This window comes from Fundulus heteroclitus, chromosome 12 (assembly GCF_011125445.2).
Source record: "Fundulus heteroclitus isolate FHET01 chromosome 12, MU-UCD_Fhet_4.1, whole genome shotgun sequence".
Taxonomy (NCBI): Eukaryota; Metazoa; Chordata; class Actinopteri; order Cyprinodontiformes; family Fundulidae; genus Fundulus; species Fundulus heteroclitus.
In genome coordinates, this window is record NC_046372.1 from 16,431,306 (window position 1) to 16,445,604 (window position 14,299).

The 14,299-nt window shown below is 39.4% G+C and overlaps 1 protein-coding gene across 1 annotated transcript in view; it reads right to left on the reverse strand.

Moving 5' to 3' along the window:
* Positions 1–14,299, reverse strand: part of LOC118564727 (collagen alpha-1(XXVII) chain B-like) — a 43,187-nt gene that overhangs the window by 9,816 nt on the left and 19,072 nt on the right. Inside the window, exons 4-5 of the mRNA XM_036143568.1 lie at positions 11,942–11,995; positions 2,903–2,956 (exon numbers count right to left, since the gene is read on the reverse strand). Of these exons, the coding sequence (XP_035999461.1) occupies positions 2,903–2,956; positions 11,942–11,995 (108 nt within the window). The remainder of the gene's footprint in view (positions 1–2,902; positions 2,957–11,941; positions 11,996–14,299) is intronic.

The window sequence follows — 14,299 nt, forward strand, 5'->3', positions numbered from 1 at the left end:
ACTAATCTGCAGAAACTCTGATAAGGTCAAAAAATATATATGTTGTCAAGATAAAGTGATAGGAAAGAATGAGTGCCCACAACAATCTTGATGAGTGAAAAAGCGTAATGCTAAAAAAATGCAATGTGTTATTTTATTCCAGTTTGAAGCATACTGGGTTTTCTAACATGTATGAAGGTAATTTTATTACCTTAAATAGACAAGAGCTGATCTGAGTCCGATCTTCAATGACTCAAATCGGTATTAGGGACAAAATATCCTGAAAGCTGTAATTCTAAAGATTTTTGCACATCTTTAGCAGCAGTGTTAACAATTTTGGAGTGGGCATTATACGCATAACTGGCTATAACTATGTCTTTACTAGAGTACTGGGACTTTTGTGAACAAAGTATGTGAGTCCTTTCGGCTGATTCCTTTATTCAGGGACTGCCACACTAACTCATAACAGCTTGCACACAGACTTGGCAGAGTTTTTATGACCGATACCCTTCCCGATGCAACCAGGATTCGAACCCAGCTACCCCATGTCAAAGACACGGATTTAGCCTGCTACAAATCAGAGAAACTACTTTTGTGAATTAAAATGGGCCATTTTATAAGCTACTAAAGTTTAAACCACAGCATTCTCTGAACTCCTTTGCATGCTTTGTGTTTCCATGCTACTGCTGCTCTGAATATTCAGAGCTAAACCCCAACTGCAAAGCTTCATTATATATCCAAGGTCATCGTAGGGCACGATTTTCCTGAGAGAGGAAAATGTGGCAGGAAGACAAGAAGACAACAACAAATATCTGACAAGAAACAGAGAAAACCTAGGGGTATTAAAAGAGTTTGAGTTGCTGCTGCCGAGTAACTGGTGGTGCCAAGGTGAATTAGGAACAAGATAAAGCAGTGTTGAACTCTGAGGACGATAGCAGCTAATGGAGAATCCTAACTAAGGTGCTGGTTTAAGAACAGAAACATAATGCACAAAATCCATTACAAATTTCCTTTAACAAAGCTTTAACTAATTCAGGATAACAATAAAAGCTTTAAAGAGGTAACAAAACACAACCAAATGAAAGGCATAAATGGGAGCTGTCATGAAATGCTACAAATGAAGGACATACAGAATTGCCGTTGTTTATGTCTAAAACTAGTAGAACCAGTTTAAAGCTTTAGTATCTAGATGTTTGACTTGGTCTTGAAAGAAGCTAACAATACAGAGATGTTCAAAGGTTTACACACCCTGGTTAAAGTTCAGTGTTTTTGAGAGCTACAAAAATAAGATCATGATAAATCATCTTCAAACCTTTTCTACCCTTAACAGGACATTTGCCCCAAACGGCTCAAAAACTGCTATGATAACCTGGTTGCAAAAGTGTGCACACTCTTAAATATTTTTATTATATTTTTAATTCAGTTTCAATCGTCTTTGGTTGAACATGGTCTATGCAATATTTGTCAAAAGTTGCCAAAATTCTCCACATCACTCAGATTACGAGGACATCTCATGCCCATAGACCTGCTAAGGTTACCCCACGTGTTTTCTGAACTCTAAACTCATGTGATGCAGAAAAACTTAAAACTGTTCTCATAAATAACAAAATAAATTATCAATAGTTGTGCAAAATTAACTCTGGCATTTATTTTTTATACTGATAAAGCTCATCCTCTGCTACCGTATAACTAACTTTAGATTATATTAGCTTGTTTTCTTCACTACTGTAAACTGTGTGTAACTCTGTCAGTGTTTTTCCCACCATCATGCCAGAATTGCCCCATTGTGGGACAATAAAATATTTTTTTTATCTCAGCTTATTCTTCAGCTTCCTAGCAAACACCTGAGAGTTTTGAATCAAAATTGATATTTCAACTTCCTCATAATTTCATCCACCTTAACAAAAATGACAGTTCCATCTAAAGAAAGGTACTGTGTTTCCGTATTTATACAGTTTTTTGGTGATGCAGAGTGCTATTTCTATGCTAAACACACTATTTGAAATTAGGGCCAAAAACATCCAGTTTTGTACTTTTGGACCAAAGCATTTTAAATAAAAAAACTTCTGTCTTGCGATTGCAGTCACATTGCAAAGCATTTGTGCAATTTATTTGCGTTGATCCTCTGCCTTGCAAACAAGCAACTGTCAGAAAAACTGCACAGCTGAATACGTTTTTCTTATTTAGAATCAAAAAATGTGTTAGTACACTTCTGAGAGTCCCTCTAGCTATTCACTTTCATGCTTCTAAATTAATAAAGTAAATCAAAAACTATACGGAATGAATATTTCATGAGTAAACTATCATTTAAACTATTGAAATAATCAATAAACAGCACAAATACGCAAAGATTTTACTCATCCTAAGAGCTGACTCATTTTCTCATATGGCTCGGATGAACTGTGCTTCGCTTTCATAAATGGCCAGCTGTATAACACATTACTGGACCCATATCAAGGTATATTTACTTAAGGTTATTAACAAAAAACAGGCTAGCAATAGCTGAATAGATGACAATTACCAGGTTAAGACGAATGAAAAAAATCTAGGAAAAGCCTGACGTATTTTCAGGGTGTCAATGTGGTCTTTTGCACTAGAAACAAGGAAATACTTACTGTCAGAATAAATTTATTATTGGTTCCAAGTTTTTTATTGATGAAAGGAAGAACGAAAAATTCCCTAGGAATTATCCTGCCATTTATTACCATAATTGCATACAGGACTGTTTTCATGAGTGGCAATATTTTCAAAGGGATGACAAATTTAAGTAGGGTTTAGATTTGGATTGAGGAACAAACCAAACTGCAGTCTGCTTCATCTTCAGCTTCATAAAAAAAAAAACGTTAATAATCTGGATCATATTAATGTGGTGCATGTTGCAAATATTCTATTAACGTAATCCGAGGCAATGTTATGTCCTCACCTTCACGCCGGGTGGTCCGGGACGACCAGGATTTCCATGAGGACCAGGAGGACCCTGCAAACAGAGAAAAGCATGACTGAGGAGGGCACATGGTGAAGATGACCATGTGGGTGATTGGAAGAACCCTGGTAAAAAAAAAGGGGGGGAGGGGGGAATAATTGCAAAATGTTAGACGTATGTTATTCCCGTTCCACTGCACGCATTTTAAAGTAGGGGTCAGCAGTGCTTCGGGGTCCCACTGGGTATGAGTATAGGTGTGCAGTGTGTTTGTTTTGCAGATAGAGTTATGTTATGTGGATGTACGTCTATCATTTTCTGTTCCTTAAAACGCTTTGTATCAGGAATTTAAAATGTTAGCGCGTTTGGTGCAGAGAAGCAAAATTTCTTTTTTTTTTACTGGTGGTTTGAAGTGATTGCAAATGCAAGCAGTAACAAAGTGTTTTTGGAATTTTTTTTGGAAAATCCAAGCTACAACTTCAATCCAAGCGTTTGCATTTCAACCGGGTGCTTGTGTGGACTACAGATAAAAATGCTGAGCATGGAAAAATCCTCTCCAGCAAAACTAAATAACTTGAAACATGCTCAGATGGCTTGGAACCGCAAGCTACTGTATCTTCTGTCAGCTTTTCGTCTTGGTCAGAATTTCCATGGGTTGCGAGGGGAGGCATTTTTCTCCCCACTAAGCTGGAGGTGGGAGTCATAGGATAGGATTTCTGTGAGCACAGCAGACTAGGGAGCAGAGGTGTAAGAATACAGCTGGGGGGATTCAGACACCGTCTGTCTATTATCACTCTGTGGAAAGGAGTCAAACAGCCGAGGCAGTTCCTCTTCCCTTAAACTGGCCAAGCCTCTATCCTCCCAGGCGCTCGCTGCCGGACATATGGAGACACTTAACAGAAGCTCATCTATAGATTTCCTCCACCCCATTCTCCATTCAGACCATTCCCCTTTCACTTGCTCAATATAAAAACGTATGGAAGTCATTATCTCCAGATAGAGAGCGAAAGGAGAAGTGGAAGCAGAGAAATAATGAGGCTGGGACAGAGTGTTACAAATTGCATTCTTGCGGTACATAAGATAAAGAGGCACAGTACTGATGAGAGGCTGGGCGGGTGGTATCCCAATGGAGGCAGGCATATTGGTGGGAATGAGTCACTCGGTCTATCCATCTTCAGGTGGGTGAGAGGAGGAAGGAAGATCCTCGGTGCTTAGAATAATTACTAAAAAGAGCTTCTAACAAGCAACCATTAGGAGCTATGTGGCAACTAAACACAAACATGTTAACACTGAGAAGGCACAGAAACACACAAACATCATTACGCCTTGGGCCAGCAGATAGAGGGGCCACTGTGCGCAAGGTTTACAATACAGGTTGATCGGGGTGCTACTGTTTATGTTGGTCAAAGTAAGTCCTTTGATGGCAAATGTACTGTCTTGCAAAAGTATTACTACCCCTTAAACTTTTGACATTTTCTCGGGTTAACAAAACCAAACTTGAACGTATTCATGGGGGTTTTAAATGAAGCATCAACACACGACCTACTTGTAAAGGACAATAATACATGGTTTTACAAGGATGGTGTGCATGAATTTGTATTTGTATGTAGTTTACACACGATACAAATATAATTGCAAAAGAAAAAAGTGAATTAAGCCGATCAAGCAAACAAATTCAAAGTCAATTGCATACATTTCTATTTGACCCTAGTTTTCAAACGATGCAGTCATGCGTTTTACTCTGTCTCTAAATAAAATCTAGTACAGTATTTTTCTAACTATAAGTTGTACTTTTTCCATAGATTCTGCGACTTATAGTCACGTGTGACTTATATATCAATTTTAAATGGTAATTAATACTAACCAACACGAGCCAAGTAGTAAACTTTGCCGTCTACAGCCGCAAGAGCCCCGTCTAGGCTTGTGAAAACTATATGCTGCTCTTGTACCAATTAAAAATTGATTGAAACATTAACTCATGGACAACAAAGAACACATGTTTGTATGTTGTTTTGCTGTTTCAGGATGGATTCATGCAGCGGAGCGTTGCGGGTTGCAGTAAAGGGCCCAGACCGTGACAGAACCCTGTTATTGGGCCAACAATGACCTTAACGACTCCCCATTACTAACGGGGTGAACCTGTTTCAGTTCAATGTGCATGTTATCTAAACCATAACAAGGCCTTTGTTGGGCAGTACTATAAAGCTTGGAACTCAACACTACTCCAGACATTTTGAATTGAGAAGGCTTTCTGGATAGGAAGCGAAACTTCTTCAGACTTCGGGGAAAAAAAAGTCCAGTTGTTTTGTTTTTTTAACTTTTTTGGAGAGACCTGTCAACCTGACGTTTGTAGTGATTAAATCCTTTGAATGAGTGGCATTGAGCCATCTGAAGGGCTTCCTCTGAGAGCCCACATTTTCTTCCCAGGCAAACAGGTCAGCAGACGATGCCATCAACTTGAGACTACACTTCATCCTGCACCACCTCAAATACCAAAGGGCATAAACAGGATTCTGTTTGTGAGCTTCCTCCACCAAAAGCTCCTTCAGCTCACCGATGGGATAGCCAGGTTCCTGGCACTTTGCTCTTACTTTTACTTAATCTAACTTTTACAAGAGCTATTTCAGGATGCAGACCATCTCCTCTGATTTAATAATCAGGACATCAGTGCAATTTTGCCTGCATTTTGACATTGTTTTTTATAATAATCCTTGTTTATTTTTCTTGGTTGATCTAATAGAAGTATAATCTTTCTTTTTATTTAACAGCTGACGATCTAACTGTGCTTACTTAACTTTTCATCATTGTAGTGATTTTCATAATAAATAACAATGATGTTTTTATTTCATACATTTTTCAAAAGAAAACATCTGCTTCTACAGCTGGAAATGTGAAATAAATCTCTCCGACTGGACCAACAGTAATATCTGCTGGCCAGAGACACCACATGTTGATACCAGCAGACATCTCTTCTGGAGTACAGAGCATTTATGTTCAGAAAGTGGTGGAATGTTGAGAACATTTTATATTTCATATCTAAAGACTAGTCTGTGCTATTAATCGGTAGCATGAATTGTTTATAGTGATGCTTAACTCTTTTGTAAGCCCCTAAAATGTTGTTTCAACTCCAAATGTGCTCCGAGTTAGCTTAAGCTCAAGCGTCAGTGAAAAAAGTCGCAGTCAATAATGATGACAGAGATCCCCGAGGGACTGCTACAGCAAGCCAACACATGAGATTCATTTATCAGTTTAGTTTTTTTTTTTTTTTTTTCATCAACCAAACAGTGGCAGAACAGTGCTGCCGAGGCTCAAGCCTCCATTGACAGTATTTCATATCATGTAATGTCAATCATTCTCAAGACATTTATGCAAATGTCTCCGGGTTGGCAGGAACTCTGCGTCACGTCCCGACTGCATGCTGGCAGGTCACTTTCCCGGCACAAAGCCTCCTTTGATCCACTCTCAAGCCTTCCCTACAGGGCCGGCTAAACTTTGGCTCTCTGCAGGCTTATAGCTGCACCGAGGAACGTGGATGTTTTGCAAGTTAGGGCTGCTGCTAGGTGGAAGCAGCGGTGAGACCGTCTGACCAGTCAGACATGACACCCTGCTGTCAGAGAGGTAACACTCCTAACGGCGCTTTGTGACTCCAGCTGCTTGAGCTATTATGATGAGTGAGATCGCCTGCAGCTTTCCGGACATGTGAAGCATTTTTAATTATAGTTTGTCAATAATTTTGAATCGTTTGCTTAGTTTCCACCTCCCTGCACTCTGTTCAGCATCCAGCCTAGAAAGAGGAGCTGAAATGAGGTCATGGTCTGCTGCAGACTGGAATTTCTCTTTGAACATCAGAAAATGCTGAGGGTGATAAAATTCATAACAAACATTCCTAACTGCTTGAAGCATCTAATCTTCATTAACGCTATAAGAATCATAAGTGGATTATGGTGCTATTCACTTTAAATGTATATTTATTACAACTCGTTTCAGCTATAAAATCCTTACAGTAATACAATGTAAGTTTTAGTCACTAGGGGACACAAGACCTGTAACTATCAGGAAAAGAGCCGCTGAAGGCCACCGGCAACAATGCACCGTCGCAAAATTAAACAGTCTCCATGTTTTGGAATCTGATAGCAGACCAATTTGAATCAACAGCTTGAAAAGTCATTGGGTTTCTTGTAAAGAAAAGGCCACATTTACCCTTATAGAGTATGTGCACCGTCTCCCATTGGTACATAGAGGGAGAGGATGAGGCAGAGCCAGAGGGAGAGGGAGAAGGAGGGGGAGCTCCAGGAGGCGTGAAAGAGAACGAAGGAGCAGAGAACAGGCTCAGTCATCTGATTATGAAAGGTTGCAGCAACTTTAACAGAGGAGATGAGCTGACATGCTGGTTTGTGAACCATATTTACTGTGTTTTGTAATAATAACAATGGCCATTAAAAGCTTTGACTCGAGCATGAGAAACGTAGAAGCATGTAAAGCTAGCTTTGGTGTTTAAGGGAAGCTTTAGGTCACGTAACCCATTCAGAGCCGAATCCACAACTCTCAAGTTACATTGGCGGGTTTTTGAGAAGTGCAGCCTGCACTGAGCATCCATATGCGCCAAGTGCTGTATATTGATCTGAAAAATAATCTAATACATCTCCAATTAAGCTACTACTTGGGTCAAAACTTACACAGGGTTGCTTTAAATTCACCCCAGCAGCTAGATTCTAAATCTGTAGTACCACACTTCCTTTTAGAAGCAAGCTCTGTGTGAACCTTAAGGTTTTACTGATGTTTTGACCAGAAATGTCTGCAAAGGTACACCTCAATGAACCACAACACTTGGAGTAGAAAAGGTTGGCCATATTGCGCAGCACCATGTTTGGAGAAAATGTAGACAGCATGTCAGCACCAATGCCTCATACCAACTGCCATGTGTGGCGGCAGATGGGTGATGACTTAAAATTGTATTTTTGAGCCACAGGGCCCTTGCAGCTTCCAGTTAATTATCTTACTACCACGTCTGTAGTCTATATGCCATAGTATTATAGAGTAAGAACTGAAAGTAGTTTAGGTAAGAATAAGAATTGCTGGACTAGAATTTAATCAAAGTGCAGCAATGCTTCAGACCTCAGCCTGATTAGGATGCTGTGCTGGGACCCTATGAGAGAGTTCAGAAACTGAAACAATGTTGTTAGCTATAACGTCTTCATTGCAGTATGCAAATGTGACGAGGTATTATAAAAAATGACAACTTCAAGGTACGCCTGATTGTGGTTCTACAAGCTATTGAATCATGGTGTGTACTATTTTCCCCTGTTAGGCCCGTTTTGACTGCAAAACTCAGCCCAGGCTGTATTTCTCAGAGAATCAAACCTCATTCAGTCAACATGCTTACCTGTTGGCTCTTTTTTTTAAATTGATTGAGCCAATTTTGTTAAATTGATTTTGCATCTGTTTCTTTAATCTTTTTAACCAAATTATACAAAATAGAGAAAATGAAGGAGCCCTGTTGTCCATTCACTAAGCATAAACTTTAAAAATCAAATCAGGCAAATGCTACTGCTATTCCAAAGTCCACTTGTGCGTTTCTGGAGATTATATGTGGAGCCTTTACCCCTAATCATGTGAATTATTCAGGGTATTTCACACAGTAAAAAAAAAAACTGTTAAAAAAAGAAAACTAAACTACACCCTTGGATTCTGAGCCGGCATGACTTGTTGAACTTCAGAAGCTCGTTGATGAATGAACTCTATAGATTTTGGTGTATACTACGCAGAGCTACTGAGCTCCAGACAGGGTTTTAAATGCCTTCAATAAGATGGGGACAAAGCTTTCTTTCTTCCTTGAATAAAGAGATTGGGTTCCCACAACCCACCTCTGAGGCCCCACTGCAGGGCTGCAGCAGGTAGCACACAGACATAAATCCCAGCAGGGCAAGTGCTCTGCAGGCAGGCTCCATCAGAAGCTCTGCAAACGAGCAAGCTGACATCTTACCCTTGAAGTACAGAGCTTAACTTTTGCTTAACTTAATTCCAATGATAAGGGCTGGTTTAGAGTGAGACATCAAGATAAAAATAAATATTGTTAACAGAGTCTATTTGGATTAATCGGGCCATCTTTTTATTTCATTTTACTTGTTCCTATTAAGCTCAGATGTCCCAAATTCAGGGGAGGAATGTAACCCTTTTTTTCTAGGTTTGTAATTGTAAGTAGGTACGTAAGTAAGTAAGTAAGTAAGTAAGTAAGTAAGTAAATAGGTAAGTAAAGTATATTTTATATTTCCTATTAAGCTCAGCAGTCCCAAATTCAGTGGAGTAAATTAACCTTTTTTTGTTCTAGATTTGTCACTGTAAGTAAGTACTTAAGTAAGTAAGTAAATAGATAAATAAGTAGGTAAATAGGTAAGTAAGTAATTAAATAGGTAGGTAAGTAAAGTATATTTGATATTTCCTATTAAGCTCAGCAGTCCCAAATTCAGTGGATTAAATGAACATTTTTTGTTCTAGGTTTGTTACCGTAAGTACATGCGTAAGTAGGTAAGTATATAGTAAATAAGTAAGTAAGTAAATAGGTAAGCAAGTAAGTATGCAAGTTATTAAATAGGTAAATAAGTAAGTAAATGGGTAAAAAAGTAAGTAGGTAGGTAAGTAAAATATATTCATTAAGCATGTTTCAGACAGAGCAATTACAAAGCACTGTACAGAGATTTTAATAAAGTTTGTTGAATAAAACGTGATTTTATTCAGATTTAAGGATTTGGAGAAAAAAATCAGAAAAGTGCCTTTGATAGGGCTGCTGGGTCTACCAGGTTAAAACATCAGCTTAATGTAATGTAGTTTCAGATGTTTTGGTTGTTTAATACGATTTGGTTCTAGCAGCTGTGAATTTAAATATGAGACATTTGACTACAGGACTGGAAACAGGCCCAATAAATGATAAGTATTCCTACATTAAAACATAGTGGCTGTATTTTAATTTAGTGTTGCCAATGTTTATTTTTGGGATATAAATGGCTGGATCTGAAATGTAAATACACACTGGTAATGGCACTGTTTTCCACATCCACTCCCCTTCATGCACCTATGTTGCACGTTGTATCATTTTTATATACCAGCCACCCAGAGATCTGTAGATTGCGGTTGTTTGCACTTCAACTTTACAAACTGACCTTGGCAGCAGTGAAGCGCAGCTTGAACAAACCCAGAGCCAAAGCAAACGAACGCCTGGCTAAGTAATTCTCCACACTTCAAAGAGGCTTCTGCATGTTCAGTGTGATTAAAAGCGGATTACTAAAAAGTTTTCTGTGTCAGTGTTCAATTAATGGGTGTCATTTTGCTTTGATGAAAGCATCACAGGAATTAGAGAATGTAGAAAATATTCAAGCATTAAGAAGAGGAAATGGAAATGTCTCTGAAGGTGTAATGCTTTGAAAAAGACAATCTGTGTCCTTTTTTCACAGTTTGTCACGTTGCAGCCCTCACATTTCATTATGTTTCGTTGGTATTTTATCTGACAGAACAACACATAGCACATAATTGTTAAGCTGAAAGCATGTATAATCAACCCCGTTTACTCTGATACCTCTAAATACAATTGCATTTGGAAGCCCTCCTCTTACTAAACAGAGTCCATACGTGTGTATTTTAATCTCATTACAAACAGCTGTTATGTGAAGGCCTCAGTTGTTTGTTAAAGACCACTGATGAACAAACTGTCATGATTTGGGTTTGGTTATGGTTTTTGTTTGTTATTTGATCAATTACTTCACTCTCCTGCCTTAAGTTCAGTTTCTATTTTAGGTTCTGTCTTAGTGTTTGATTTTGTTTTAGGTTATAAGTTTATCCGGCCTGCTCAGACCATTTCTGTCACCAGTCTAAGTTCAGTTCACCTGCCAGCATTCTTTTGTCTTCCTGTCACTCCCCTTCACCAGTCACCATCCAATCGGCTTCAGTTTACTCCCAAGCACTTCCCTGTTCCCGATTAGCTCCACCCATGTCAGTAATTAGTTTCACTCCATTCACCTGATCACTCCCTTACTTATACCTGCCTCTGCCCCCTGCAATCTGCCACATCATTGTTTGTTTTTTCTGTGTCCAGTTGGTGAGTTAAGTTCAGCTTTCAATGCTTTCTGTTTGCCTGTTCTTCTGACCCTGTTTGCTTCTAGATATTTGAGTTAGCCTGTCCCCTGTTTTTGCATATAGTTTTGTCTGTAACTGCCTTTTTGTTATTGGATGCAGTCTTCCCATTTTTGTCTTGATCCCCGTTTTGGCTTTTGCATTTTGTTAATAAATTATCTTTAACCTAACCTCTGCTTGTCTGGTTGAATACTGGGTCCCCCTGTCTCTGGTTCATGACACAAACAGCATCATGAAACATGGGGAACACAGCAGACAGATCAAGGAGAAGTTTAACGCAGGTTTAGGTTTTGAAACAACCTCCAAAGGTGTTCCGAGGCTCCTTGTATCCACCCATAAAAGAGATCATATGACATGAATTTCAGCTTCTTTCATATTTCATTATCATCCTAATTGTTTATTAAAGGTCCATGGTGTACCTTTAATAAACGATGATTAAAGTTGCACAGTGCACCTTTAACAAACAAGCAGTTAAGTATTATTCGTTTTCTTTCCTGAACATGCCCTTACAATTACCCGACGTGTAAAATGACTTGTCCTCTAATTACTGCCGTTGCCTCTATAGCAGTGGTCTCAAACGCAAATCCTGGAGGGCCGGTGTCCTGCAACTTTTAGATGTGTCCTTTGCCCTACACGTCGGAATCAAATGGCTAAACAACCTCACTAGCAAGCAGTCCAGCTCTGCAGAGCTCTGCTTATGAGCTCCTATTGGAGTCAAGTGTGTTGAAGCAGAGATGCAACTAAAGGTTGAGGACTGGAGTTTGAGACCACAGATCTATAGGCTGGATATTCAGTTCATGAGAGGGCGATTCGGGCTGAACGCATAGGGCATTCGCTGGGTTGTGGCGCAAAAACATTCAAGGGTGTGAATTATTCTGCAAGCTACAAACCTGACACCTACGCATGTCATATACTTACTCTGGGGCCCCTTTTTCCCGGTTTTCCTGACAGGCCTGGAAATCCTTGGGGACCCTGAAAAGAAATGATTAAAGACAGTCAGGAGTAGAAATGAATCAGGTCTATAAATACAAAAAGACAAAATTAAAGCTGCTGCCTTTAGCCACGTCAGGAGAGAAAAATGAAACGAAGGCGTACAAGACAGACATTTACTCAGTTAAATCTTATCTTCTTTTTCCCTTGATCACTCATTTGGTGACAGTAGGTAAGTATAACTTTGCAGTCACTGCGTTGCTGCCAGGGCAGATGGTTAAAAACTGATACAGGTCCTCCCCCAGCCAGCCTTATTTCAGCTGAGAACCACAGCAGTGCATTGACTGTAAGTCTGAGTCATTGTGCTGGCAGGGCAGTCGCTGCTGGTTCCAGCCACAACCAATCACATTAATTACAAGCATCAGCTAGCTTTAAAACAATTTCACACATGGATTAGCAAAGCTCTGAAAGGTCAGATTTAATGAGGGGTCAAGTCTGTGGAACCTGATTTTGTTTGATATCTTGGGATTGTAACTTACTTTCTCACAGCTGAAGAAGTCTGACTAAAAAGAGGGAAACGGGCCAACAAAATAACTTGATTCGGTCTTCTGGGCTTATGTAATGATTCCAAAAACACTGAGTAATGTTTCCTGGCTAGGAAAGGAACCAGTGTTTGCTTATAATTAACCAGGAAATGGCCTAACTAGACAAAAGGCTTTTAGCAAACTTTAGATCCTGTGGCTTGCAACCATCAGCCGATCTGCACGTGATAAGGAACGTAAGCTGCAGTCAGGTCAGGGCCACTGCTGCAGCCAGATGAACTTATACAAACTCCTACACTTTGTAAGAGACATTTGCAGTAAAAGTTTAACCATCTGCCAAAGGTTCTTATTGACTTGCAAGAGAGAATTTGGCAATTCAGGAACTCCAGCAAACCTCTGAAGGTCACGAACGGGTTGTCTGCATATCGGTTAGATAGCCAAAGGTGCTGGGTGGGGTTTCTTTAGATTACACATGATTTTGTAGATGGCATGTTTAGAGACTTTATAAGATCATTTACCTCCTCAAACTTCATCGCAGTCAGTTAACATTGTTTCTGTGAAATAATATTTATCTGCAACACTATTTAGGTTGGTTTTCATTCACATGAATGAAAGGATTCTGGGTTTTTTTTCAGGAGAAAAGTGCCCAGAGCTCTTAAGCGCCCCCCTCCAACTTGCCTTTCTTTTACAGTTTACACAAACATGTTCCTTTCATCAAATAGACAAAGCATGAAGGCTCAGAGATACAAAACATTTTAAAAGAAATCATGAATTATAAGATAATGACTCCATCTTCTATTGCTCCTTGGTCCAGTTCTGATGGACATGCACCAGCTGGACTCAGTTTTGACAGTCAGTCAAATGATCAGTATGGGATCTTTCACCAGCCCCCAATAACAACAAACTTGGTCGCATTCTGCAGGGACAACTTTCTGTTGCAACATCATCAACTTTTTAGTCATTTTGAGCTGTAGTCCCTCTTGACTTGGATCGGACAGCGTGGTCCAGCCTTCACAGAGCCTTGAATGAGCCCTTCCCTCCCTTTTGACAGATCCAAACCAGGCTATAAGATGCCATGATGGTAAAGTGCCAAAATGTTGCTTGACGGAAGAAAGTCTGTTTTGCAGTGACATCCAGCGGTTGTCATCATGTGATTTAATTTTGTGAAATAAGTATAAGCTATTATTATGAGCCCACAATATGAAGGTGAGTACTTATAGCTTAACATTTCATATCTACGTTTGAGACTTTTATTTTGAAGTAAGAAGGGAAGTTGGTTTACTTGAGTAGTCCTGTTGTGTTGACATAGTTAGCGAAGAAAGACCTCTTGTTGGGCATGCCGATAATACTCAGCTATGGCATCTAAGAAACCCCCACTTCTTTGAAATCTTTTACCTGGCCGCATTGTTGGTTTTCCCGAAAATGTTGCTAAAATGTATTCTTTTTTTATTCTAGTGAACCAAATACTGTGTCTCATGTCATGAGAAGCTGGCTGTGTTGTTGCACTGATCCTTCTAACCATTTCCGGCTAGAGATATTTCCAGCAGTTGTTAAGACACTGTTATCCCCAGGGTTATCATATTTCTCCAAAAAAAAAAAAATTCCTTTTTTCCTTCCCCAACATGTTACATTACTGCCATTTGTCCAATCTGTTGGCGCCATAATAAGGAGAAAGGAAATGTTTTTCAAATAAACTCTTTATTTTAAGGTTTGCTAAGTTTTACAGCCAGTATTTTTGCCCTCGTCTTGGTGCACAAGTTGTGCACCTGACCTTTGCAATACAATATTGAAGAAAAGGTACTGA